The sequence below is a fragment of the Drosophila takahashii genome, chromosome 2R (assembly GCF_030179915.1).
Source record: "Drosophila takahashii strain IR98-3 E-12201 chromosome 2R, DtakHiC1v2, whole genome shotgun sequence".
Lineage (NCBI taxonomy): Eukaryota > Metazoa > Arthropoda > Insecta > Diptera > Drosophilidae > Drosophila > Drosophila takahashii.
The window spans coordinates 37,057,085-37,084,679 of NC_091679.1; the positions used below are offsets into that span (position 1 = coordinate 37,057,085).

Sequence of the window (27,595 nt, forward strand, 5' to 3'; positions counted from 1 at the left end):
GCCGGCCATTCATATTAACACAAAATGAAAACACGAAAACTGCATGCCTGACCAACATATTTTGAGGCAGAGGCAAAGGCCCTTTTAGCGTTTAATATACAAAATGCGAGGAACTAACGAGGTTCTAAACAGTTTCATTAAGACCATGGCTTGGTTGATTAATCTTATTCTTTTCATTGGACTAACAAAAGCTCAGTTTTCCGATATGACTGATAATATTGACGTTGAGGAAAGAATTATAAGTCTACTTCTAAGATTGCAAACGGATAAATACTACGACACCCTACTAATTTACGGAGAGAATTGTGTCTTTCCTTCCCTATCCCGACGATTACAAGTTCCCACAGTTCTGGTGTCTTCTTCTTCTGGCAGCACGAACTTCGACTGGAATTTCAGTAGTTTAGCACTTGTACTGAGTTGTGATTTTCAAGCCGAGAGGGAGGAGAACTATCGCACACTAATGAAGCTGCAAATGAACAGACGACTTATCCTTCTACAAGGGGATACCCAAACGGAGTCGGTGTGCGACTTCTATTCAAAAATGGAGCAATATAATGTTGCCATTGTGAAAGTCAACGGGTCTGTCTACTCCTGTCGCTACTTTCAGGATCAAAATTATGAAGAAGTGAATCTATTTGATGGTAAACCCATTTTCATAGATCAATTTCGAAACATGCATGGAGCACCGATCAGAACAATAACAGACAACTTGGCACCGCGGTCAATGGTGACCCAGGACCCGAAAACAGGGGAAAAGAAGTGGATTGGCTTTGTGGCGAATTTATTGAATAACTTTATTGAGAAAGTCAACGCAACCCTGGACATGCAGGTGAAATTGACCGAGGTCGAGGGGAAGGTCTTTTTTGTGAATATTTCGAAATGGACCGCAAATGACCTTTTGGATATTGGCATGAGCGTGGACACCACCTGGGAAATGAGCAACTTTGATACGTTCACCTATCCGTACCTGATGTGCTCCTACTGCTTTATGGTGCCTCTTCCGGAGAAGATACCGTACAACGAGGTCTATGGTGTGATTATAGATCATAGCGTTCTGGGCCTACTCATTGTCATGTTCTGCATCTTTTCGGTGATGCTTATCTACATCCAGAGAAAGTCCTTTCGAGGTCTGACCTTGACCAGTGTCCTGATGAACGATATGTGCTTGAGGGGATTCTTGGGTCAGCCGTTTCCCTTTCCCCGCCAATCCAGTAGGAAACTGAAGCTGATCTGCTTGCTCCTGTGTTTCGCCAGTCTAATGACCACAACCATGTACGGGGCCTATCTGAATACCTTTCTGTTTAGTCCTCCACCTAAACCAATGATTCGTACCATTGGCGACTTTGAAAAGTCCAGGTACAAAATTGCCATGAACTGGGTCGAAATGGATATGCTGCGCTTCGGGAACAATCGTAAACTGGAAAAGGTGAGCGATGAACGAGTCAAGATCTTTGAAGACTACTACGAGTTTGTGAGATTACGCGAATCCTTTGACGACAACTATATCTTTCCGGTGACCAGTGTGCGCTGGGGCACTTACAGCGAGCAACAGCAGCTATTTCATCACCCCGTATTCTACTACTCAGATGATTTTTGTCTCAGTCGCTACAGCATATTGAGCTTCCCCATTCGACGTCACTTGCCCTATCGCCATCTCTTCGAGGAGCACATCCTGCGGCAGAAGGAATTTGGCTTATTGAAGTACTGGATCGACCACAGCTTCTTGGATATGCTGAGGCTCGATCTTACACCGTTTACGGATTTCAGCAAACCGCAAGATGATGACTTGGTCATCTTCGTGGATGATCTTTACTGGGTTTTCGGCCTCTACGCGTTTGCATTGGGTATCAGTTGCGCTTGCTTCGCCCTGGAGCTCTTGGTATCTTTAAAATGCTGGAGCCGCTTTAAGACATATAAATGGGGATGGTTTACAAATTATTAGCTTAATGTTTAGCACATTTTTAAAATTTTTCAACGCACATGTTTGTACTCTGAATAAAACATATAAATTTCACTAAAAGAATTGTGATCTATTGTGGATTGTATACCTATTGTTTCCAAAAAAAATGGCGGGTAGATAAATCTTCCAACAATCATAATCAGAATCATTAGACGCATCTCATTTATCGCTATGTAGGATATACGAAAGGCTGGTGAAAATTAGAATGTATACAGCCCAGTTAACCATAGGAAACCACCCCCCTCAAAACCTGAGTTACAAGCACGTTTAATGCTAATTGCCCAATTATGGGTCATAAACACTTTAACAGAATGTGGGAAACATGAAAAGTGCATGTCAGTTCAACGGTTCGTGTAAATTTGAAGTACAAAATGTGGGCAAAGCACAGGATTTGCCACAGTTAAATTATAACCATGGCGTGGTTGATTATCCTTCTTCTCTGCATTGCAAATTCCAGTGCCCGCTTTTTGGATGTCACCAGTAGAAGTAAGCCCGAAGTGGAGGAAAGACTATTCACTCTCCTTCTAAGGCTGCAAGTGGAGGAGTTCTACGACACACTGCTAGTCTATGGAGAGGACTGTGTTTTCCATTCTCTATCCCGGCGATTGAATGCATCCACAGTGCTCGCGTCTTCGGGTAGCACCAAATTTGATTGGGACTTCAGCAGTCTAACCCTGATACTTAGCTGCAGTCCTGAAGAGGAAAAGGAGGCGAACTACCGTACTTTAATTAAGCTGCAACGAAACAGACGCTTAGTTTACCTAAGAGGCAATAATCAACCTGATGCTGTGTGCGAAAGATATTCGCACAGGGAGCAATACAATATAGCCTTGTTAAGAGATGACTTCGATAAGTCAGGATCTATCTACGCCTGTCGCCACTTTGAAGATCCTAACTTTGAAGAAGTAAGTTTATCGGATAATACGCCGATTTACATTGAACAGTTACGAAATATGCACGGAAGACCCATCAAGACAGTGCCCGACCTCTTATCCCCACGTTCCATGCTTTATCCGGATCCCAAGAGCGGGGATAAGAAGATGACAGGCTATGTGGCCAATGTTATTAACACTTTCGCTGAGAAAGTAAATGCTACGTTGCAATTACAAATCTTGAACAAAAAATCCATCGTAAGGGAAATATTAAAAATGACGGAAGAAGAACAGCTTGACATTGGTGCCACCTTGAAATCCTCCTTGGGTTCAACGTTCTTAGAAACAGCCAGTTATCCCTACATTCTCACTTCGTACTGTCTAATGGTTCAAGTTCCAGAGAAATTGCCATATAGTTTGGTGTACGCCGTGATCGTGGATCGCCGTGTTCTCGGAATTATCTTCATTGTCTTCTGCATATTTTCCATGCTGCTAATTTATAGTCAGAAAATGTCGTGGAAGGATCTGAGTCTGGCCAACATACTGCTAAACGATAAAAGCCTGCGTGGTCTCTTGGGCCAATCCTTTCCCTTTCCCTTGAATGCAAACAAACACTTGAGGCTAATAGTTAGCCTAGTTTGCTTTGCAAGCATTATGTTGACCACCATGTACGAGGCATACCTGAATTCCTATTTCACGAATCCTCCATCCAAACCAGGAATTCACTCCTTTGGGGATATTGGTAAGAATGAAAAGAAGATTGCAATCCCATTGATTGAGGTAAATGCTCTGATACAGCACAATAATTCGTATTTCCAAGAAATTCAGAATGATAATATAGTAGTAATCGACAGCATGCCGGAGTGCAATGAGCTGCGGGACGCCTTTAACCTCAGCTTCAACTATGTGGTAACAGGAGATCGATGGAGCGCCTACGCGGAGCAGCAGACGCTCTTCAAAGAGCCAGTCTACTACTATGCCAGGGACCTCTGCTTCTCAAGACTAATCTTTCTGTCCGTTCCCCTGCGCCCGCACTTGCCCTACCGCCACCTCTTCGAAGATCACATGATGCGGCAACAGGAGTTCGGCTTGGTGAGCTACTGGAGGAGTCACAGCTTCTTCGATATGGTGAGACTAGGCCTCACACCTCTCAAGGACCTCAGTCATCCGAAAGCATACACTCCAAGTCTCCTGTTGGAAGACGTCTCGTGGATATTGAAAATCTACCTAGCTGCCATTATGATCAGCGTTGTTTGCTTCATTTTGGAAATAGGAGTAAATAAGTGGAAGTGTTGGCGGGAATTAAGAAACCACAACCAATAATTGTCTGCAAAGAAGTAATTTTACCCTGTATTTTACTCTGTTATCTGAACCAAACTCATTCTGCTTAAATAAAACTTTAAATAATTTAAAAAATAGTAAATAACATTAATGGGGAAACTATAATAATGGATTTTTGTTACACTGGTCTTTAAGAATCAAATTCTACCTTTTCTGAAATTTAAGTACCTATCTTAAAATTATAGTTCAATCAAAAAAATTTGATTGATAGAATTGACCTATACGGATACTTACGTAACTATAAAAATAGTTACGTGTATTTTGTTTTTGCTTTGGTGTCTTTGTCTTTGCTAATTGTGTGTAATTGTTGTTGTGAAAGTAACTGTTTAATCGGTAGAATTAACAATTTTGCTGGTTAGGTACTGTTTGACAATTATATTGGTTAATTTTACAAAGTTTTTTTTTGTGTGTACTTAATGGTAAGCTTTTTCTTCTCTTTACTGGCAACCTTTGCACTATCTTTAATCTCTATTAGTAAGGGGTATTTAGAGTGAAAGCGTTATTAAAATCGCGTATTGAATATTACATGAGTGAAACCCCAAACATTTAGTTGTGTTAACACAATATGAGAAACATGTAAATGGCATGCCTAATGAACATTTACGTGATTTTACAAAATGTAAGGATCGCACGGAATTTACAACAGTTACTTTTGAACCATGCTTTGGTTAATAATCATTCTTCTCTGCCTTGGCAATTTAAAGTCCGAGTTATTGGATATTTCCAATGAAACTAACTCAGACTTAGAGGAAGGATTGTTCAGCCTTCTCCTAAGATTGGAAATCGAAGAAAACTACAACACCCTACTAATTTATGGCGACGATTGTGCTTTTCCTTCTCTATCCAGACGACTAAAAATCCCAACAGTACTGGTGTCTTCTGGTAGCACCAACTTCGAATGGAACTTCAGCAGCTTAACCCTTATACTCAGTTGTGACTTTCAAGCCGAAAGGGAGGAGAACTATCGCACACTAATGAAGCTGCAAATGAACCGAAGACTAATCCTTCTGCGAGGGGATATACAACCGCAGTCGGTGTGCGACTTCTATTCGAAAAAAGAGCAATACAATGTAGCCATGGTGAAGGACAACTTGGATCAGTCCGGGGTGGTATACTCCTGCCGCCTCTTTCAAGAACCAAACTTTGAAAAAGTAAATCTATTCGAAGGTAACCCGATTTTCATAGAACAATTTCGAAACATGAAAGGAGCGCCGATTAGATCCTTCCCAGACATGTTAGCACCTCGATGCATGTTATACCGCGATCCTAAATCCGGCAAAGAGAAGTATATTGGCTTCGTAGCCAATTTGTTAAATAACTTCGTTGAAAAGGTCAATGCTACCATTGTTATGCAGGAGCATTTGATCGAGGCCGGAAAGGAAGTGTCTTTTGTAAATATAACGAATTGGGCTGCGGAAGATCTTCTAGACATTGGAATGAGCGAGGCTCTCTCCTTTAAAAAGACAAGCTTCGAAACGCTCTCTTATCCGTACATAATGAGTTCCTACTGCCTAATGGTTCCTCTTCCGGATGATATACCTTTTAATCAAATCTACATTGCGATCGTGGATCCATTCGTCCTTATAATGATTTTATTGTTATTCTTCGTTTTTTCTGTGATGCTGATCTATCTGCAAGAAAAATCTCTGAGCCTGAGCAGCGTCCTGATGAACGATATATGTATGAGGGGACTCTTGGCTCAATCGTTTCCTTTTCCCCGTTACTCCAGCAGAAAACTTAAGTTGATTTTCATGATTCTTTGCTTTTCCAGTATGATTACAACCACGATGTATATGACTTACCTGCAGGCTTTCCTATATACTCCTCCTGTCGAGCCGTATATAACCTCCTTCGACGACTTGGAGATATCCAGGTACAAGTTAGCCATAACCTTTTACGAAGAAGAGATACTTCAGTTCTTGAACGTCAGCCAGGAAAAGGTACTGGTCCTTGAATACAGTCGATTCGAGCAATTGCGAAGCACTTTCAATGACAACTATATCTACCCGGTAACCGCATTGCGATGGATCACCTTTAGCCAGCAACAAGATATCTTCAAATCTCCACTCTTCTACTACGAAGATGAACTCTGCCTAAATTATTTTGATATCTTAAGCTTTCCCATTCGGCGTCATTTGCCCTATCGCGATCTCTTCGAGGAGCATATGCTGCGACAGAAAGAGTTTGGATTAACGAAGCACTGGATCGATAGAAGCTTCTTGGACATGCGGAGACTCAATCTGACATCACTGAAAGATTTCAGTCGCCCAATCCCGGATGATCAGATCGAAGTACACAATCTATACTGGGTCTTTTGCATGTATTTCGCAGGATTAGGCCTTGGTTTCTGTTGCTTTATCGTGGAGCTTATGGGACCTCTGAACCGGTGGATATAATTTAAACCTCTGAGTAATTAAGGATAAAACATTATTATGTTTATCTTCAGAGCCTTTATTAATATTTACGCTGAAATAAATAAATAGTTTCCCTATCTCATCCAAACATATTCGGGTCACCGGTATCTGGAATAATGCTGATTTTAGGCAGGATTTAAATAAACCTAAAGATTACTCCGGTATAAAAATATTTTTTTTAATTGACTATATGGTGGGTGGATCAAAGCTGTAATTACGTAATATACTTACGCAATACTTTTTAATTAACTTAAGAGAGAGTGTCAATGTCAGGTTTTTCTCTCGAAAATCACCAGTTTCTCATTGAGACGTTATTGGTCGAAAACCCTTAAAATGTGCACTTAGTTCAATTTTGCAATTTTTAAGAACCAACCAACCAAGAAAAAGTTATATATGCGCCGCGAGGAAAAACAATTAGCCGAAGCTTATATACCCTTGCAGATCATTCCTATTGTGGGATGGTACAAATTTCAGTTTATTTGGGAAAGTAACAGAATGTTTTTCAAAAACTTAAATGAATGAATGTTTCTTGATTTGACTTATTTAATTTCACAAAACCGACTTCTTTTCGGAACGCTCTGGACAACCTCTTTTCTGCTCGACTCGCTGAATTCTTATCTTCGCGTTGCTTCTTTTCGCTCGATGCTTTTTAAAATAATGTACTCGATTCTCTTTAATGTACTCGATTAATATTTTATAGTATTGGATAACAAATAATAATAAGAGCGCAATTCAAAATCAAATCAAGGTACTGGGCCTAAACCGTTGATGTCGCTGTTAATCTTACGCTGCAAGGGTGATACACTTATACTAAATTCCCCAATCCTACACTATTACATTACAAAATTTTAAATTTCGTAATTTTTCTATCTACCTTCGGCGGCTAAAATATTATTGTACGATTATTGTTAAATTTAATTCAAAATTCTGAAATATTAAACAAGAGTCAAATCCCAGAGTAGAAGAAAATACAATGAAAGCCAATTATTAAAAAAATCTTATTTCCAAGCGAAGGAGGTTATATCTCAAAAACTGATTATTTCTATTAAAACTATATGATCTATATAAACCGGCCCGGTCGGTTCCTGCTTATATAAAACCTGCAATAGAAAGACGATTTTTTGGAAAGTTTATTCCCGAGAGACTAGTTTGCGTAGGATCGGACAGACAGACGGACGGACAGACGGACGGACAGACGGACATGGCTAGATCAACTCGCCTAGTGATGCTGAACAAGAATCCTTTACTGCAACTTCTGACTGAAATCATTATACCCTCTGCAAGTGTATAAAAATCTTGATAAATGCTCGGCAACTCGGCATTGCACTCGACAAGTAGTTAAAACTGAAATTGAGACATGAAAATTATTTTTGACTCCACAAAATATGAGATACTTTATTGCAACTATTAATTTAATATAATATACTCGACAAGTAATTAAAACTGAAATTAAGACATTAACATTCTTTCTGACTCCACAAAATATGAGTAGCTTTATTGCAACTATTAATTTAATATACTATACTTGGAAGGGGTTGCACATAAAACCTCTAGTCATGTAAATACACTATGAAAAACATACAAAAGGCATGCCTAACCAATATTTAGTAAAACAACCCAAATCCGTGTTTAATATAAAATGCAAGAAACACACGGACTTTCCAACAGTTTCTTTAGAACCATGACTTGGTTAATTGTAATTCTTCTCTTCCTTGGGAATTTAACGGCTCAGTTTTCGGATGTTACCAACAACCGAGACTTAGAAGAACGATTGTTCAGTCTTCTCCTAAGATTGCAAATCGAAAAAAACTACGACACCCTACTATTTTATGGCGACGATTGTGCTTTTCCTTCTCTATCCAAACGACTGCAAATCCCCACAGTACTGGTGTCTTCTGGTAGCACCACCTTTGAATGGAACTTTAGCAGTTTAACACTTATACTCAGTTGTGACTTTCAAGCCGAAAGGGAGGAGAACTATCGCACACTAATTAAGCTGCAAATGAACAGGAGACTAATCCTTCTGCGAGGGGATATACAACCGGAGTCGGTGTGCGACTTCTATTCGAAAAAAGAGCAATACAATGTTGCCATGGTGAAAGAAAACTTGGATCAGTCCGGGGTGGTATACTCATGTCGCCTCTTTCAAGATCTAAACTTTGAAAATGTAAATCTATTCGAAGGTAACCCGATTTTCATAGAACAATTTCGAAATATGAAAGGAGCGCGGATTAGATCCTTGCCAGAATTAGATGCACCTCGATGCATGCTATACCGGTATCCCAAATCCGGCAAAGAGAAGTATATCGGCTACTTGGCCAACTTGCTGAACCACTTTGTGGAAAAGGTTAATGCTACCATGGAAATGCAGGAGCATTTGATCGAGGCCGGAAAGGAAGTGTCTTTTGTAAATATAACGAATTGGGCTGCGGAAGATCTTCTGGACATTGGAATGAGCGAAACTCTCTACTATGAAATGTCAAACTTCGATACGCTCTCTTATCCGTACGTTATGAGTTCCTACTGCTTAATGGTCCCTCTTCCGGATGAAATGCCTTTTAGTCAAATCTACATGGCGATCGTGGATCCAATAGTCCTAATAATGATTTTATTGTTATACTTAATTTTCTCTGTGATGCTGATCTATCTGCAGAAAAAATCTCTGAGCCTGAGCAGCATCCTGATGAACGATACATGTATGAGGGGACTCTTGGCTCAATCGTTCCCTTTTCCCCGTTACTCCAGCAGAAAACTTAAGTTGATTTTAATGATTCTCTGCTTTTCCAGTGTGATTACAACTACTATGTATTTTGCTTACCTGCAGGCTTTCATATATGATCCTCCACTCGATCCGTATATGGACTTCTTCCCCAACTTTGAGAATTCCAGGTACATAGTGGCCATAAACATTTACGATGAAGATATAGTACAATCTTTGAATGTCAGCGAGGAAAAGATGCTGGTCCTTGATTTGCATGGATTCTTTAACTTACGAGACACTTTTAATACCAAATATGCCTACCCGGTAACCGAAGTGCGCTGGATGACGTATAGCGAACAACAAAATCTCTTTGATTATCCATTGTTTTACTACTCAGAAACACTGTGTCTTAACTATCTTGATTATGTAAGCTTTCCTATTCGGCGTCATTTGCCCTATCGCGATCTCTTCGAGGAGCACATTCTGCGACAGAAGGAGTTCGGATTTACTAAGCACTGGATCGAAAGAGGTTTTTTTGACATGTGGAGACTAAATGTCACCTCTCTTGAAGATTTAAGTCCACCTCTCCTGGATGATTATAACGAAGTAGAAGAATTTTCCTGGGTTTTTGGAATGTATTTCGCTGGAATGGGCATTAGTTGCTGTTGTTTTGGATTGGAGCTGATCGCACATAATCTTAACCGCTGGAGATAATTTGAAACTACTACGAGTTATTTTCTAGAGCTTTTAATACATTTTTGCATTGTAATTTGCTAATTAAGTCAAATAAATTAAATAATTTCCTCTATCTTGGGAAAACTTACCCTGGGGTTACTCGAACACTTTTCCATCACAAAAAGGAACCCCTTTTACGAAAATCGAGAAATTATTATTCTATCTAACTGCACGAAATAAAATAATTGTAATGGGACTGTTAATTAAACATGCCATTGGGGTATTTGTTCAACTTTAGACATGTCAACGCAATGTTAGAAACATACAAATGGCATGCCTGACCAACATTTAAGGAAACAAGCCAAGGACGTAGTAGCCGTAGGCAATCCAAAGTACAAAATTGTATGATCGTGCGGATTTACTAATAGTTACTTTTGAACCATGGTTTGGTTAATATTCACTCTTCTCTGTATTGGGAATCTCAGCGCACAGTTCTTGGACATAACCGGCAACCCTGAACCAGAACTAGAGCAACGATTATTTCGACTTCTTGAAAGATTGCAAAAAGAGAAACTCTTCGACACCCTACTACTTTATGGAGAGGATTGTGTTTTCCATTCTCTATCCAGACGACTACAAGTCCCCACAGTATTGGTGTCTTCTGGTAGCACCAACTTCGAATGGAACTTCAGCAGTTTAACACTTATACTCAGTTGTGACTTTCAAGCCGAAAGGGAGGAGAGTTATCGCACACTAATTAAGCTGCAAATGAACAGGAGGCTAATCCTTCTACGAGGGGATATACAACCGGAGTCGGTGTGCGACTTCTATTCGAAAAAAGAACAATACAATATAGCCATGGTGAGAGATAACTTGGATCAGTTCGGGGTTGTATACTCCTGTCGCCTATTTCAAGATCTAAACTATGAAAAAGTAAACCTTTTGGAAGGTAACCCGATTTTCATAGAACAATTTCGAAACATGCAAGGAGCGAAGATTAGAACATTGTCAGACCTAACAGCCCCTCGATGCATGCTATACCGGGATCCTAAGTCCGGGGAAGAGAAGTATGTCGGTTTCGTGGCCAATTTAATAAACCACTTCGTGGAAAAGGTCAATGCTACCATGGACATGCAGGAGCATTTGGTCGAGGCCGGAAAGGAAATGTCTCTTGTGAATATAACGAATTGGGCTTCGCAAGATCTTCTGGACATTGGGATGACTTGGGCTCTTACATATAAAAAGAAGAGCTTCGATACGATCTCTTATCCGTACTTCTTGAGTTCCTACTGCTTGATGGTTCCTCTTCCGGATGAAATGCCTCTTATGCAGATCTACATGGCGATCGTGGATCCAATCGTCCTAATAGTGTTTTTATTGATTTTCTGCATTTTCTCTGTTATGCAGATCTATCTGCAGAAAAAATCTCTGAGCCTGAGCAGCGTCCTGATGAACGATATATGTATGAGGGGACTCTTGGCTCAATCGTTTCCTTTTCCCCGATTCTCCAGCAGAAAACTTAAGCTGATTTTCACGATTCTTTGCTTTTACAGTGTGATCACGACCACCATGTATATTGCTTACCTGCAGGCTTTCCTATACACTCCTCCAGTCGATCCGTATATGACCTCCTTCACCGACTTGCAGAAATCCAGGTACACGGCGGCCATACCCTTTTACGACGAAGAGATACTAGAAGCTTTGAACATCAGCAAGGATAAGATGCTGGTCCTTGATCCTAAGCGATTCGAGCACTTGCGAGGCACTTTTAATGACAACTTTGTCTACCCGGTAACCGAAGTGCACTGGATGACCTTTAACGAACAGCAAAATACCTTTGGCAACCCACTGTTCTACTACTCAAGAGCACTCTGTCTTAATTATCTTGATATCTTAAGCTTTCCTATTCGACGTCATTTGCCCTATCGCGATCTCTTCGAGGAGCACATGCTGCGCCAGAAGGAGTTTGGACTGACGAACCACTTGATCGATAGAGGCTTCCTGGATATGTGGAAACTAAATCTCACATCGCCGAAAGATTTCATTCGCCCCCTCCCGAATGATTCTATCGAGGTACATAATCTTTACTACATTTTTGGAATGTACATTGCTGGAATGGGCGCCGCTCTCTGTTGTTTTATCGTGGAGATTTGGTCACCTCTCAGCTGCTTCAGACGACTCAAATTAAGGATACAAAATTAATATTTCATTACACTTTCCAATATATAATGAAAACATATTTTTTCGTTATCGCAATGACCGTATGCTTGATTTGGAATGCATACGCGTCTCTGATTTTCTTTAAATCGAAGCACTTTACCTCAAAAAGTTCCTATTTCCAACACATATGCCATATACTCTAAAAAGATAGAGGCATTGTGGGAAATTGAGAAATCAACACACTACCTATTTCGTGACCACCAGAAATATATGTACTTTTATTACAACCACTAAATACATACATCAACAACGTTAACAAAATATGTGAAACTAACTAACGGCGTGTAGAGTACAAAATGGTATGGATTGGTTTATAATAATTCTTCTCTGTCTGGATAATACAAGAATTCAGTTTTTAAACGCACCCTAATTATTGGGTTTGTCCTTCTCTATCCAGACGATTACAAGTCCCCACAGTAATGGGTACCATTAATATGATCTGGAAAGGGGATCACTTTTCCAAAGGAAACCCCTAACCGGAAATTTAAAAGTTACCATTCTATCTGAGTCCACGAAACAAAAATATTTTAATGCAACTATTTATTAAACATGCCATTGGGGTTTTTGTACAACTTTAGACATGTCAACACAATTTTAGAAACATACAAATGGCATGCCTGCCAAACATTCAGGGAAACAATCCAAGGACGTAGTAGCAGTAGGCAATCCAAAGTACAAAATTGTAGGAACGGGCGGATTTACCAACAGTTGCTTTTGAACCATGGTTTGGTTAATATTCATACTTTTCTCTCTTGGGAACTTAAACGCTCAGTTCTTGGACATTACCAGCACCACTGAATCGGAATTAGACCAAAGATTATTTCGACTTCTCCATAGATTGCAAAAGGAGAAACTCTACGACACCCTACTAATTTATGGAGAGGATTGTGCTTTCCATTCTCTATCCAGACGACTACAAGTCCCCAGAGTATTGGTGTCTTCTGGTAGCACTTCGAATGGAACTTCAGCAGTTTAACACTTATACTGAGTTGTGACCTTGAAGCCGAAAGGGAGGAGAACTATCGCACACTAATAAAGCTGCAAATGAACAGAAGACTAATCCTTCTACGAGGGGATATACAACCGCAGTCGGTGTGCGACTTTTATTCGAAAAAAGAGCAATACAATGTAGCCATGGTGAAAGAAAACTTCGATCAACTCGAGGTAGTATTATCCTGTCGCCTCTTTCAAGAACCAAACTTTGAAAAGATCAATCTATTCAAAGGAAACCCAATTTTCATAGAGCAATTCAGAAACATGCAAGGAGTGCTGCTCAGAACTATCTCAGACAACTTCGCACCACGATGCATGGTTTACCGCGATCCCAAGACTGGTGAGAATAAGAATATGGGCTTCGTGGCCAATTTGTTGAAAAACTTCGTCAAGAAGGTTAACGCTACCATGGATATGCAGGTGCAATTGGTCGAAGTCGGAAAGAAAATAACTTTCGTTAATATTTCGAAATGGGCCTCGGAAGATCTTGTGGATATTGGATGAGCCCGGCCGGCTATTTCAAACCGAATAACTTTGATACGCTCAGTTATCCGTACTTGATGAGTTCCCACTGCTTTATGGTGCCTCTTCCAGATAAGATGCCTAATAGTGAGATCTACATGGCGATCGTGGATCCCTCCGTGCTAGTAGTGCTCTTCGTAATATTCTGCGTTTTCTCGGTGATGTTGATCTATTTCCAGAAACAATCATGGCGAGCTCTCAGCCTGACCGGCGTTCTGATGAACGATACATGTATGAGGGGATTTTTGGCACAACCGTTTCCTTTTCCCCGTCTCTCCAGCAGAAAACTTAAGCTGATTTTCATGATTCTTTGCTCTTCCAGTGTGATCACAACCACCATGTATTCCGCGTATTCCATTCCTTTCAAGTGGGCCCACCAGTCGATCAGCTTATGAGTTCCTTTGCCGACTTCGAGAGGTCCAGATACAAGCTGGCCATAACTTACTACGGAATGGATATGCTGCAATCCTTGAACGTTAGCTTAAAGAAGGTGGTGGTCTTCAAGAACTTCAGCCAATTCGATCAGGTGAGACGCACTTTAAATAACACCTATACTTACGAAATGACTGGTTTGACCTGGCATAACTTTAAGGAGCAACAGTCTCTTTTTAAATTCCCAATTGCTTACTACTCAGATAAACTGTGTCTAAATGGTCGCGGTTTCCTGAGCTTTCCTGTGAGACGATTTTTACCCTATCGCGATCTCTTCGAGGAGCACGTGATTCGTCAACAGGAGTTTGGCCTAACTAAACACTGGATGGATAAAAGCTTCTTGGACATGTGGAGTCTAAATCTCGTATCCGTTGAAGATTTGAGTCCGCCTCGTGTGGCTGATTATATCGAAGTACATGACCTTTACTATATTTTTTGCATGTACTTTGCTGGATTGGGCATCGGGCTCTGCTGTCTTATCCTGGAGGTTTTGAAACCTCTGAGCGGCTGCAGACGAATAAGATCATGGATCAAGGATTTAATTTGTTAAGAAATAATATAAATTTATAAATACCAAATATTTGAAATATTTGAGTGTTTGAAAGGTTAGATATGAATATTCTTATATAAGTAAGAAACTATTTTTGATTACTTGAATAGTAGTATTTTGCTTATGTTGCAATATTGCCGAATTAAATTAAAAAGTTTCGCCAGCATGTCTAAACTCATTCTGCTCAACCTTCGCCAAAAGCCATAAAGCAAACAAAGAAATGCTGAATTGGGATTAGCCACCTCCGCACAATAAATGATAGCGGATATGGAGACGCAGCGGTTATTGTTGGCGCTGTTATTCAAATGAATTTGCATTCGAATCCGAATCATCACATCGGAGGCTGCGAACATTGAGACAATGCTCAATTTTGGATGTTGATCGATACGCGATATTGATTTTGATGTGGTTTTAAAAGACAATCGGACCCTATATCTACGGCTGTCCATCTGCGATGTGGTTGTGAAAACCCCGGAGGAACGGATGGAAATGTGCATTCCATCAGATATGATGAGTCGATCCAATGAACTGGGCAAATATTTGATGACATCTCACCTGATTGGGGCTCTTACATAAATATGACCATAAACAGACGACAATGCGGGTGTCTCAGCAGGGTCTTCGGGGATTATGCAAAACCCGAAACGACTACCGCTATAAAGCCGCCTTAGTTTGTGCGTTTTTTTAATATATTTGTGCATATTTGATCCGAATCATAATTTGGTTCGTCACTTTGGCGCCACCTTTGACGCGTGCTGATTGGACCTAGGGCACTGGAATTGAAATTGCTATATAAAGTTGGGGATTCGGATGGGGCATTGGGTAACTGGTTAACCCCCAAGCGTTTTAGTGGGTGAGACAATGGCCTGGCATTGTCATTGCCAAGCTGTCAGTATCGTGAAATCTTTCACTTTCGATTTAGTTGTAGACGAAGTTCCCCTTTTTCCCAAAATCGGTCAAATCGATCAAACTGGATCATAAATCACGGTCGAAAAACGTATGATAATGTGGCATCATTACGCTTCCCAGGCTGATCAATTTGCCATGGGAAGTCGTGGACTTGCTCCAGCTTTAAGCCGATAAAATCCGATCGGATCGGATACGACCTGTGCTCATCCTCCAGAGAGATGACGAAACTCCAAAAGCAATCATTGCAATTGCTCAACCTTTTGACATTTGCAAAGGCTTTTGGCTTTCGTCTTTCGAAGCGAAACGAAAGTAGCAGACGGGCCATAATAATAACAATCCGTAAAATCTATGGCAGACATTTTTCAATTGCCATCCCAATCCCAATTCTGTTATTATCCGCCGTTGACTGCCCATTTCCATTGATGGATGGTGATCGTTAGTCGACCATTTCTTGGCTGCTTGTGTGATCTCCAGGGTCATTTAGATTTAATAGATTTTTGTGGCCCGAGTCATTATTGCGGGCACCTTAACCGCAGTCGCCTCACATGTGGAACAATGTCTGGTCTTTAACTTGTTGTTTTTAACCCTTTTTTATTGTGTGCTACGCGCATTAATGAGACCTCGTTGGGGGCTTCAGCTTCAGCCGCGCACTCATTATTGAATAGAGTAATTTTAAAAATTATTTATCGAGCACTTTTGCTATTTACACAAACGTATTTGCGAGCTCTCGAAGGCGGCTATGATTTTCAATCTCTAAAATCCGGTTGCGGCTCATAAACACTTAAGAGCCAACTAATTCGACCTCAGGCCATTAAGCATTTCACAAATGTGCTGAAAATGCATAATTTTCGGTGGCGATGCGATAATAAAAGAGTATTTCAAATTTAAGAGGTGTTAATTTTTTCAACCGAAGAAACTAATCTGTTTCAATGCCGGATTCGGAATCGCTGCATTTTACAAACTAGTATTTTAAGGTCGCGCACGAAATGAAATGGAATTCCAAAATCTCGTATGTATCTCCCCCATTTTCAGCTCTATCTTTTTTCTTTTTTATTTTTTGGTAACGTAAGGTAACTAAAACAAAGGCCCCCGCCAAGCAGGTCCATCCTACTGTGCCCACAGACCACAAAGTAATTTATTTCCTTCCTAGTTTTTGTCGCTCAAAGCCATTAGGGAGTTTTAGCGAAGATTGGCAAAACAGTTGCCACCTTTCAGCGGCTCAACGGTTGCTTCCCACAAAAAAAAACACGACGACGACTCCGAAACTCCAATTACCATGGCTTTGGAGCACTTTGAACTTTAATTTTGCTGCTGGGTCGCCGATCGGGCCGGTGGCGCCTCCCGCAGCGACACCAATGCGTATACGTAACGTATTAATTATGCGGCCCAAGAGCTCGCTTAAAAAAACTCCAGCTCGCAGTTCAGATTCGTACGTTAATTAGCCAAATTAATCACAGACCTCTGCAAAATGGGGACGGTCTTGTTGGCATCAATTCCAAGCATTACAAAATGAAAGTTGCCTGATGAGAACGCCAAGCTCAATTAGAATTCAAATGAGATTTAAACAAGCCGCATGGGACACCATCGACACTCATCCATCGGCAACATGTGGTTGCATGTTTGTTGGGCCCGAAAGGCGGAGCAACAAGTTTTTCAACGGGAAGCCCATTTGTTTCGCTTTAACAAGAAATGAACATGCCATTTGTGCATTAAGTGCCGCGGCAAAAGTGTCAAGTGCGGCAGTCAGTCGGTCAGTCCCTTTCGTTTTCAACTCGGGTGCTCGAGTGCAGGAAGTTTTTGATTTAAATTTCCGCTGATTTAAGTAATTGACGTGACAACTGGGCCAGAATGTGAGGTGGGAAAGCATCGCGTGCTTATCGGGTACAGTTAAATATATAGTTATAGGTTTTAAGTTCACACATAAAGGTATAATCTTAATGTTTGACAGTATTTAAAACAAGTTGATCATGCAATTATAATGTATTGTTCCCAGCGATAAACCTACACGGAAAAGAACTTAAAGAAATTATTTTGACATTCGATCTTTTTATAAAAGTAGCAAATTATTATTTTTATACTTCAAGATATAACCATCTCAAAAAATATGTTTAAACATTAAGATTATGGAATTTGACAATAATAATAATAAAACAGTGGTTTTCTTTTCAAAAAAAGGTTTTTTTAGTACATCCGAAAGTATTAATTTAAGTAATTTATTTATTAATTTATTACTCATTGTACTTTTTACGGTGTCTGATTATACATTTAGATAGCTACAGAGAGAACAAACAAATCAATATCAACAATATTACTTTCTTAACCATTCAAAATTTCTGTGCTTCAACTTATATAGCCTGCCCATTTCTAAAATAATAAAGAGATTTTTAAGTTTAATTAGGCTTATTTATTTATTGATGAGGCTTTTCAGCTACTTTAAGTCAATAAAAAATGTACTACAAATATTCTTTTATAAATTGGAATTGTTTTGGTTTTTAATTAGTTCACCATTTTTTACCTATATCAGAAAAAAAGAAACGTTATTGCGTGGCTAAATACGGAAAAAGAAAGGCTTCGCTTCTAACAATTTTGAATTAATCCGCCGATATATCGATATCAACACATTTATCGACGCACTGAGGGGAGTGTGCCTCGGCTGTGTCGGGAGTGCGTCTCCGCTAAGCCACCGTTTTTAGTGATGGCCGAGCCGCGATAAAAAAAGGCAAAAACTTTAACGAAAAAAAAACAATTTTTTTTCAAATCGGAAGGCTTTTTCTTCAAGGTACTAACCTGGTGGAATTTTCGAAACTGAAAATGATTTAAAACTAATTCTAATTCGTACATTATGCATAATAATTCGAATTAACGGACACATTGGTAAGTGACCATTTTTAATCCATCAAAGCAAACGACTATGTGGACGACATTGCGGCGATTATCTACGCGGCAGAAGACCTTGGCCTGGTGGACAACCTGGTCGCAGTGATCTGCGATCAGTACTCGGTCTACCAGGCTGTCAAGTAAACGATCCCAGCCCCGATGATTGCCGACAAGAGGCATTTTGAGCGGACGGTGCGCCGCAACGGATTTAGGAATTTTATGATGAGTGGGGGCGATTGGGGCCAGAGATTGGTGTAGATTTAATGCAGCACTAAAGTTATCAATATTTTAACAAGTTGGGTATTTTGTAATGCCAACGCCTTTCGCTGGCCCCCATTCGGTGATTACTTTCAAACAGCCCAAAAATGAATGTATTATATAATGTATCATTATATTATACTTAATTATCAGATATGATACTTTTTAAAAGGGTGGATGTCTTCGTCAGGTATAAAACAGTATCCAAATTTATATTGCATTTATAATTATAATAATATATATTATAATATATTAACTTACATGGGCAAATCTGTTTCCGACTCCCGACTTCTTTTAAAGTACACCTTGCCGAGGGCCATATCCTTGGTTTTTGTTACGAAAGGGCTCAATTCTCTTAAAACCACTTGCATCCCTTCTTCCCAATCAAACACCCTTGGACTGTCCCGAAAGTGAGCCATAAATATCTTGTGGCAATTATTGAAGGGATTTTCTTTAAATTCCACCACCGATATTGAAATCGGATTGGTGGGCACCAGAGAACCCGTTGTTGTTATAGTCACCGGAGTTTCTGGGTTATGTCGCTCTCCCAAAGCGGAAATTGGAGTATTATCTGAAAGAATTATTATTATGTATTATTGTCGAAAAATTAAATAAAACTGACATGTATCGGTAGTCAAAATATCAAAACTACCAAAAAAATTAAAAAAAAAAATTGTTGCATTTCAAGTTGGAACCGGCTAGAAGAAGATAGAAATCGAGGCAAGGGAGTTATCGATAGCGTAGGCAGGGTAACCCCAGAACGTAGTGGTGCCCCCCTGTGGGTAATCTGAGGGACGATTTGACCTTTTGAATTAATCCCGGTTCGCTCCGGGATTATTCTGCCATGGCCTTGAATTTGTCCGATGACCCAGTTTTGAGAGAGGTCAGGAAATATGGCAATATCATCATGATGATTGGCAAATAGTAAGACAGTGGCAGCCATATTGTCTCAGAAGCTGGACTTAGTCCTGAAATAAGTGTTTGTGCCAAGAATCAATAAGAAGTGAGTGTTAGCGTGTTAAGTGTAATATTTAACTTTATTAAAGAATAATTGTCTATAGGGTAACCGGGGTCCCAACACCAAGGGCCCAGGGAGATTTATTTTGGGGGTACTCCGCCCTGAGAATTCCGGAGCTAGCCGGTGCTGTCCCGGGAGATTTAATCTTGGCAGTTCCATAACAAAATTAATTCTATTATATTCGTTTATAGAATATATATTGTATATATATATTATATACTTGTTCAGCCATTTTTTGTTCTTATTTATCATTAGCTTAGCTGCTATTTAGTATTATGTATCGCCTTTTTTAAAAATGTAGATGAGTTGTTATGGATGTTATTTTGGACATCGATGTTCTTTCATCTCTACATACAAAACAAAGCAGCACAATGGACGAATTCTTAATTTTTAGTGAAATTAAAAAAACACCGGTTACCACCACCGTTCTGCCTGCTCTGGCCATGGCCACTACTGCCACCACCGTCGGGACACGCCCAGCAATCACAGCAGTGTCTCCACCTGCGCTCCACTGGCCCACGTTCCGGCCACTCCCTAGCGAAAGCACCGTCGCCACCACCGGTTGCCGGCCGGTTCGCCCAGCAGTGTCTATGTACTTTGAATGCTTACAATGTTTTAATTTAATGTTACTTTACAGCAGCACATATGCGAAAAGTGCGGCCGTGTGTGGCGGGTGTGCCGCCCACTGTCGGTATGTTGCCAATTCAGGCAATTCCGGACTGAAGTGCAATCAACTTTTAAGTGCTTTCATTGCTTAGACACATTCTTGAACTACAAGTTCATAATAAAGCATATGAACAGTGTGTGTAATGTAAATGGTATTTCTTCTAAATTACTTCGTGAAATGCTTCAAGATCCAAAGTCATTTGTGGTTTGCCCAAACAATGTAAGTATACATTTTAAACATTTATTTATTTTTATTAATTTATAAATTATTTATATTTATTAATTTATAAATTATTTATATTTATTTACAGGGGTGCAATAAGATTTTCGCTAGCAGATTCTCTACAATTCGGCACGCACGAAATACGTGCAAAAATAAAGAAACATTTAATCTGCAATAACAAGCAAGGTAAGAAAAATTATAAAATTAGTAAAAACATTTTAATTATTAGTTATTATATAATTCTAACTTACCTAATAACGGGACGCCTCTTCTCCTAGTCCAGTGGAGGGCCATCATCCCAATTACCTGCGGGTAAAAGGCTAGCCCTTCCTCCCTCAAATGGTCCACCAATATTGGGCCAGGTGGGTACATGGCCGAAGACACCTGCGTCTTCCACGACAGCCCCATAATTTCAAGACTGTCGTTGTCCGCATAAGCCGGGTGAAACTCGTCTTCGGCGGAGACGGCGAAGAACCGCTCAACCATTACGACAAGTTTGTCCAACTCATTTAGGGCTAACTGCGTTAGGACATCCTGGCCCCGTTTGAAGACGGTCTTTTAGGCCTTCCCAACAACGAAGTCAATGTATTGGTATTTTCGCATTCCAGTAACGAAAGTAACATAAATGGAACGCCACTCCAACTTTCTGAAATCTGAATTAAGTTCATTCCATGTTCGTCGGAAATGAAGGCCAACAAGTACCGCTTCAAACCCCATTCATCGAAATTCTTAAAATAATTATTTACTATTTATTTTTTATATAATATTCTAAATAGAGGAGAGGACGAAGTGAAAGCCGTCCATGAATGATCTGATAGAATGATTTGTACAATCTGTTGGTGTGATCGTGCGCCTTCACGTTTATTAGTGTGACCGTGCATCTGGAGCCTATCGTGCATTTGTCAGCTGTCCTGCCGCGTTTTCACGCTCTCGGGATTGCGCCCCGACTAAGCCGGGAGTGAGTCTCCGCTAGGCACAGTTGTATCATTTCTAGCGATGGGCAAACCTCGATAACTTCGTCGCCTGCACTGAAGAGAAGCAACAGCCGTGGCGCAGAGCAGAGCAAAAAAAAATGCCAGAGTAAGTTTTTGTTGTTGTTTTTTAATGTTGCTGCGGCCGTCGCGTCGCGCTTAGAATTAATATTTCCAATTAGACTAGTTTAAGCCACTCCACGAAGCGGCTGTGCGCGGCGGTCAACGGAAAGCGAGAAGAACTGGACTTGGAATTGTGGGCGAAGTGGGCGGACCGAGAGCCACGAATCACGCATATGTGCCAGCTTTTTCGCCAGCGAGTCGGAGTTAAATGATTGAGTAGGGGGAACTGAACATCGGACATCGGAGTTCCGCGGAGCCACGTTTGCGTGGAGCTACCCAGTGCTACCTCAGAAAGCCAGAAACAAAGCCAATCCCAAAAAGCAACATGCTGCCTCGGTTCCGTTCCTTCTACGGCAAGCTGATCATCTTCATTCTGGTGGCCCTGTGCTTCATCCTCTACAGCAAGGTGCAGCAGAATGGAGCTCCGGAGGAGCAGGTGCCTCCACCTGCCCGTCCCGCCGCCCTGCGAGGCCATGGACGCGAGCGGTACGAGGCGTATAGCGACAGCGAGAACGAGATAGCCCGGCCAGCCACCCAGTCGCCCTACGAGCAGATCATCCAGCTGGATCTCCAGAAACAGCGGGCCGGCCTGGGCGAACAGGGCGTGGCAGTGCATCTTTCGGGGGCGGCCAAGGAGCGCGGCGATGCCATCTACAAGAAGATCGCCCTGAACGAGGAGCTGAGCGAGCAGCTGTCCTACAATCGAACTGTTGGCGACCACCGCAATCCACTGTGCGCCAAGCAACGCTACGATTATGGCTCCCTGCCCACCGCCAGCGTGATCATCATCTTCTTCAACGAACCCTACTCCGTGCTGCTGCGAACCGTCCACAGCACGCTGAGCACCTGCAACGAGAAGGCGCTCAAGGAGATCATCCTCGTGGACGACGGCAGCGACAACGTGGAGCTGGGCGCCAAGCTGGACTACTATGTTCGCACGCGCATTCCCGCCGGCAAGGTCACCATCCTGCGGCTCAAGAACAGGTGAGTCGGGGGTGATTTCTGTGAAAGTGTTACTGGGGAACCCAAACAATCTATAGGGATTAGCTAGGAGATTAAACAATTGTTTGATTAAAATTAGAAAGAGTGCTTTAAAACGTCATAGAGCCCACCAGAAAATATTGAATAATCTATAACGTGGATTCCCTGAAACAGTTGACTCAATAACGTATACTTTACATTCAAGAAAATGTGATAGTGCAAGAATCGCATGCTGTTTATAAGCAAGAATTTCTAACAAGACTGGATTATAAATCAATTTTATGTGTAAACTTCGTTTTATGAGAGAACAAATATTATGGAATTTAAAATAGATATAGTAAACACCTACTAAAAGTGAAAGGCGCCAAAGGAATTTATAATAATAGATGCCAGAGATAGATGTTTAAAAGATTTTAAGCCTCAAGGAAGTATTTGATTGGAATAGTTCTAATAGTGACGTAAATATATAATTAACATTTGTATCTCACAAATATGCTTATTTACTATCTATGCGACCTTTGGTATATGCAAATATAATGTGTTAAACTTTCAAGCATGCGATTTGTTCTCGTAAAATACAAATTCGTAGTATTTACCAGGTTATCTGGGTAGGAAATGCTCTAATTAATTCTAACTAATATAAAATCAATACAAGCCCTCAAGACATTTTAATATTTTGTTATAAAATTAAAAATAAAACACCTAGATTCCCTACATTATATCCAATAGATGAGGAAAAGTTCAGCAATACGGCTAATCGAATCGCTGGCGGCTTGAACTCATTTGAATAACTTGTTTGCCCTGTCAGACGCGCATGGAGCATCTTCTTTTTCGGCCAGAACCGCCGACAAACGCTCAAAAAACCCAAAACTAAAGGCTGAATCAAAAAATGAAGAGAAAACCAGTTCGTCAAGTTACGATTATGTGTGTTGGGCCTGACTTTTTGTAACTCCCAGACTCGGTTTCTGCGTGCATTACACTCGGCAACCAGCGAGCTCTGCAGACTTTCTGGTGACTCCAAGCGGTCGCAGCCATGTAGGATGGTGTTAATCGTGCTTGGCAGACGATCGAAGGTTTTTGACTGACCCAATAAATTTGTTTTGTTTTTTTTTTTGCGCTTTGTTTTGCCCTTCACATAGCTAAAGAAAGTTTTCGCCTCTCTCGATTTCAGATTGGGTCTAATTCGTGCCCGTTTGGCCGGAGCTCGAATCGCCACTGGGGATGTGCTCATCTTCCTGGACGCCCATTGCGAGGGCAACATTGGCTGGTGCGAGCCACTGCTGCAGAGGATCAAGGAGTCCCGGACGAGCGTCCTGGTGCCCATTATCGATGTCATCGACGCCAACGACTTCCAGTACAGCACCAATGGCTACAAGTCTTTCCAGGTGGGCGGTTTCCAGTGGAACGGTCACTTCGATTGGATCAACTTGCCGGAGCGGGAGAAGCAGCGTCAGAGGCGGGAGTGCCGGCAGGAGCGGGAGATCTGTCCAGCTTATAGCCCCACCATGGCCGGCGGACTGTTTGCCATGGATCGGAGGTACTTCTGGGAGGTGGGCAGCTATGACGAGCAGATGGACGGCTGGGGTGGCGAGAACTTGGAGATGTCCTTCCGTATCTGGCAGTGCGGCGGCACCATCGAGACGATTCCCTGCTCCCGCGTGGGACACATATTCCGGGACTTCCATCCGTACAAGTAAGGCATACATATCATTTATATTTTAAATATCATGGATACATTTTATATTGAGCGATTCTAAAATCTGAAACATACTTCTGATCAAAAAGTCTTATTTTTATGTTAAATAAATACATATAGACTCTGACTATCTCTACTAATTAACATTTCAAATATAAACCACAACTTTTGAACAATTTTGTAAGTGGAAAATTCAATTAATTGTAAATTACACTATTTGTTAAGAGCGGTTACAGTTGCCAATTATTTAAATCTAGGTTTTAATTTGAGGAATTTAACAACCTAGACCCTATAAAAATGGTTTATTTAAAATTTGTTATGCTATTCGCTTACTGTATGTAAAATAATTCTTAAAATATAAACAGCTGCAAAGTCAGGTTTTTAAACTTTCTGTAAAAATATTCGACATGGTACTTTATTATCCGGTAATAATCTAATGTAATCTTTGACAGTATGGCTGTATTATAATAATCTCATTTAAATTCTTTTTAGATTCCCCAACGATCGCGATACACACGGCATTAACACTGCCCGCATGGCTCTGGTTTGGATGGACGAGTACATCAACATCTTCTTCCTCAACCGACCGGACCTGAAGTTCCACGCCGACATCGGCGACGTGACCCACCGAGTGATGCTGCGCAAGAAGCTGCGCTGCAAGAGCTTCGAGTGGTACCTGAAGAACATCTATCCGGAGAAGTTCGTGCCTACTTTGGACGTGCAGGGCTGGGGCAAGGTGCACGCCGTGAACTCGAACATCTGCCTGGACGATCTGCTGCAGAACAACGAGAAGCCCTACAACGCTGGCCTGTATCCGTGTGGAAAGGTGCTGCAAAAGTCGCAGCTGTTCTCCTTCACCAACACGCAGGTGCTGCGCAACGAGCTGAGCTGTGCAACGGTGCAGCACAGCGAGTCCCCACCGTACCGGGTGGTCATGGTGCCCTGCATGGAGAACGACGAGTTCAACGAGCAGTGGCGCTACGAGCAGCAGCACATCATCCACAGCAACACGGGCCTGTGCCTGGACCACAAGGGACTCAAAAGCCTGGACGATGCACAGGTGGCGCCCTGCGATCCCCACAGCGAATCCCAGCGATGGATCATCGAGCACTGAGCAGATTAGGGGAACGGGAAACCGGGGATGGGGACCAAACCAACTGAGAGATACTGACTAACGCCGACTGAACGGAACTCGAATTCAAGTTAGAACAACCCTTTGTAAATACATAAATCGAATGCTAGAGTTATATATTTTGTGTACACCAATCGTGTATGATAGGAAGAGACGACGGGGTAGCTAGTGCAAATCAAATCGAATGGAATCAAATCAAAAGAAAAGAAAGCAACAGGAAACAGACCCAGCAAAACAAACAAACAAACAAACGCAAACGAGTCATTTGGAAAGCTAATAACAATTAACTGTGTGTGTTGTGTACTTTGTGTGTATAAATATAAATATAAATAGAGCAAGATCTAGGGATAGAATGTCGGAGCATCCTAAGTAAATGATATAGTCGCCATGTGATCGGGTGTGGAACGATTGCATTCCATGGCCAGGGATTCAACAAGGAGCAGCTCTCTCCTGAGCGAGAGCCTCCAGCAATAACCAACTATGTAAACTGTAAACTAAAAGTGTTGTAAGCATTTATCTACTAACATAACTATTTTGCCATTTGTTTTCATGAATAAAACACTTCCGACTGGAAGATGCACATCTTCAAGCCAACCGGTAGCCTCATTTATCAAAGACCTAAGGTCCAAAAGGTGGTGGGCCATCAAAACGCAACCAGTTGGTGGCAGCCAAGGTCGAGTTCAGGGTCAACATCGCTGTAACACTTGTTAACCCAGCAGCAACAGGTCCACATTCAGCCCCCAGCTGTTAAATTAAAGCCAACTCCATTGAAAAACAACACCCATTGCATGTTTGTATATTTGTATTTATAGATATAAGTACATATTTCATATTCTCTTTTGTTTTTTGTTCGGTTGAAGTTTTTATTTTAAATTGCTGATTACGCGTGTATTTTTTTGTTAATTTCTCTGGCGTGTTTGCATTAAAATACTTAAATTGGAGTAAAACAATTGTAAATTACTAAAATTATCTTTATGGTTTCCGCTGCTGACACCTATTTTTTTGTAGCTATTCTATTCGGATTCTGCAACTACAAGTGGGGAGTGAACTCAACTGGATTATCCGTACTTACAAAACGAACGAAACGAACCCAATTTGATCAACAATGGTCTAGCTTCGTGCGTCTGTCTGTGTATTGTGATAAAGCAGATCTAGAATATGGTTTAGTTTATTCATTAACTCGTGACTGAACTTCTTGGATAGTTTATTTAACCGCTGATGGAGTCTCGCTATAATTCTGGTGTAGTAATAACATTTATTCGTTGACCGTGCTAAAAGCTCTAAGAGTGCGCAAACTTACGAGTAGACTGTTTCGAAGGCTGTCTTCCTGTCTTTCTATCTTCCGATCCTATATCCATATAATATGTGTGTGCCTAGCATTCCGTTACGCTAGAGACTATATGCAATGGCAAACTATTATTTATTTGCGGGGCTGATTGCGTGAGAACTGCACTAGATTGCACAAAAATATGATTAATTCTTTAATAACGTCAAGGTACTATTCAATTTGTCGGCGTTCCAATCGCGATCTCTACTTCTACTTAATTTTCCTTTGCAATGCACTCTGTCTATCTGTTACTGGCTACAACTATGGATTCTCGATCTATTTTACAATTAAGCCGTGCTGCTAACTTTCAGTTTCTATATCGGGGATCGTTACTCAATCAACCTTTAGTTGAACGTTATTTGCGCTAGTTAAATGCGTTAATTTGAGGGTGATTTTGCCGGTAATAATGCCCCACTATATGTACATTTATGTGATTAAATTAATTCTGAATTATAATGCTCAACCGATTTGAACTGCGGCGTCTACAAATTGCACACACATACTCAAACAAATACTCCCTGGTTTGGATTTATTATCTGGATCTGGGATTCCCCCAGGGAGCACTCAATATTTAAATCTTTTTCAGTTAGGATTATCATTGGTAAATATGCAATTTATATTTATATTCATGAATATCCATGTAAGTATATATCGTAGTTGTATCTTGACCTTGAATTTTAAATTTTGGACGTATTTTCAAGTATATTTTGGTAGTTGCTTTTCGCTTTACGCAA

The 27,595-nt window shown here is 40.9% G+C and overlaps 6 protein-coding genes and 1 pseudogene across 7 annotated transcripts; all 7 read left to right on the forward strand.

Annotated features, from left to right (window-relative positions):
• The first annotated feature begins 145 nt into the window (after positions 1-145).
• On the forward strand, positions 146-1,942 carry LOC108054364 (uncharacterized). Its single transcript, XM_017137269.2, has one exon. It carries the CDS (start codon positions 146-148, stop codon positions 1,940-1,942), a length of 1,797 nt encoding a protein of 598 aa, XP_016992758.2.
• A 431-nt stretch (positions 1,943-2,373) lies between these two features.
• On the forward strand, positions 2,374-4,155 carry LOC108054363 (uncharacterized). The gene has a single exon (XM_017137268.2). It carries the CDS (start codon positions 2,374-2,376, stop codon positions 4,153-4,155), a length of 1,782 nt encoding a protein of 593 aa, XP_016992757.2.
• Positions 4,156-4,832: 677 nt separating this feature from the next.
• On the forward strand, positions 4,833-6,622 carry LOC108054361 (Ionotropic receptor 52c). Its single transcript, XM_017137266.3, has one exon. The coding sequence runs from the start codon at positions 4,833-4,835 to the stop codon at positions 6,567-6,569; it is 1,737 nt and encodes a 578-aa protein (XP_016992755.2). The 3' UTR covers positions 6,570-6,622.
• A 1,646-nt stretch (positions 6,623-8,268) lies between these two features.
• LOC108054360 (uncharacterized) lies at positions 8,269-10,002 on the forward strand. The gene has a single exon (XM_017137265.2). It carries the CDS (start codon positions 8,269-8,271, stop codon positions 10,000-10,002), a length of 1,734 nt encoding a protein of 577 aa, XP_016992754.2.
• Positions 10,003-10,404: 402 nt separating this feature from the next.
• Positions 10,405-12,165, forward strand: LOC108054359 (uncharacterized). Its single transcript, XM_044393071.1, has one exon. The coding sequence runs from the start codon at positions 10,405-10,407 to the stop codon at positions 12,163-12,165; it is 1,761 nt and encodes a 586-aa protein (XP_044249006.1).
• Positions 12,166-12,904: 739 nt separating this feature from the next.
• LOC108054357 (uncharacterized) lies at positions 12,905-14,486 on the forward strand (annotated as a pseudogene).
• Positions 14,487-21,608: 7,122 nt separating this feature from the next.
• On the forward strand, positions 21,609-26,123 carry Pgant1 (Polypeptide N-Acetylgalactosaminyltransferase 1). Of its 2 annotated transcripts, XM_017137287.3 has the most exons (4): positions 21,609-21,711; positions 21,785-22,709; positions 23,878-24,399; positions 24,895-26,123. In XM_017137287.3, exons 2-4 carry the CDS (start codon positions 22,051-22,053, stop codon positions 25,514-25,516), a joined length of 1,803 nt encoding a protein of 600 aa, XP_016992776.2. In that variant the 5' UTR covers positions 21,609-21,711; positions 21,785-22,050; the 3' UTR covers positions 25,517-26,123. The 2 variants fall into 2 exon arrangements, with proteins under 2 accessions (XP_016992776.2, XP_070069233.1); XM_070213132.1 differs by lacking the exon at positions 21,609-21,711 and having other exon boundaries at positions 21,733-22,709.
• Positions 26,124-27,595: the final 1,472 nt, after the last annotated feature.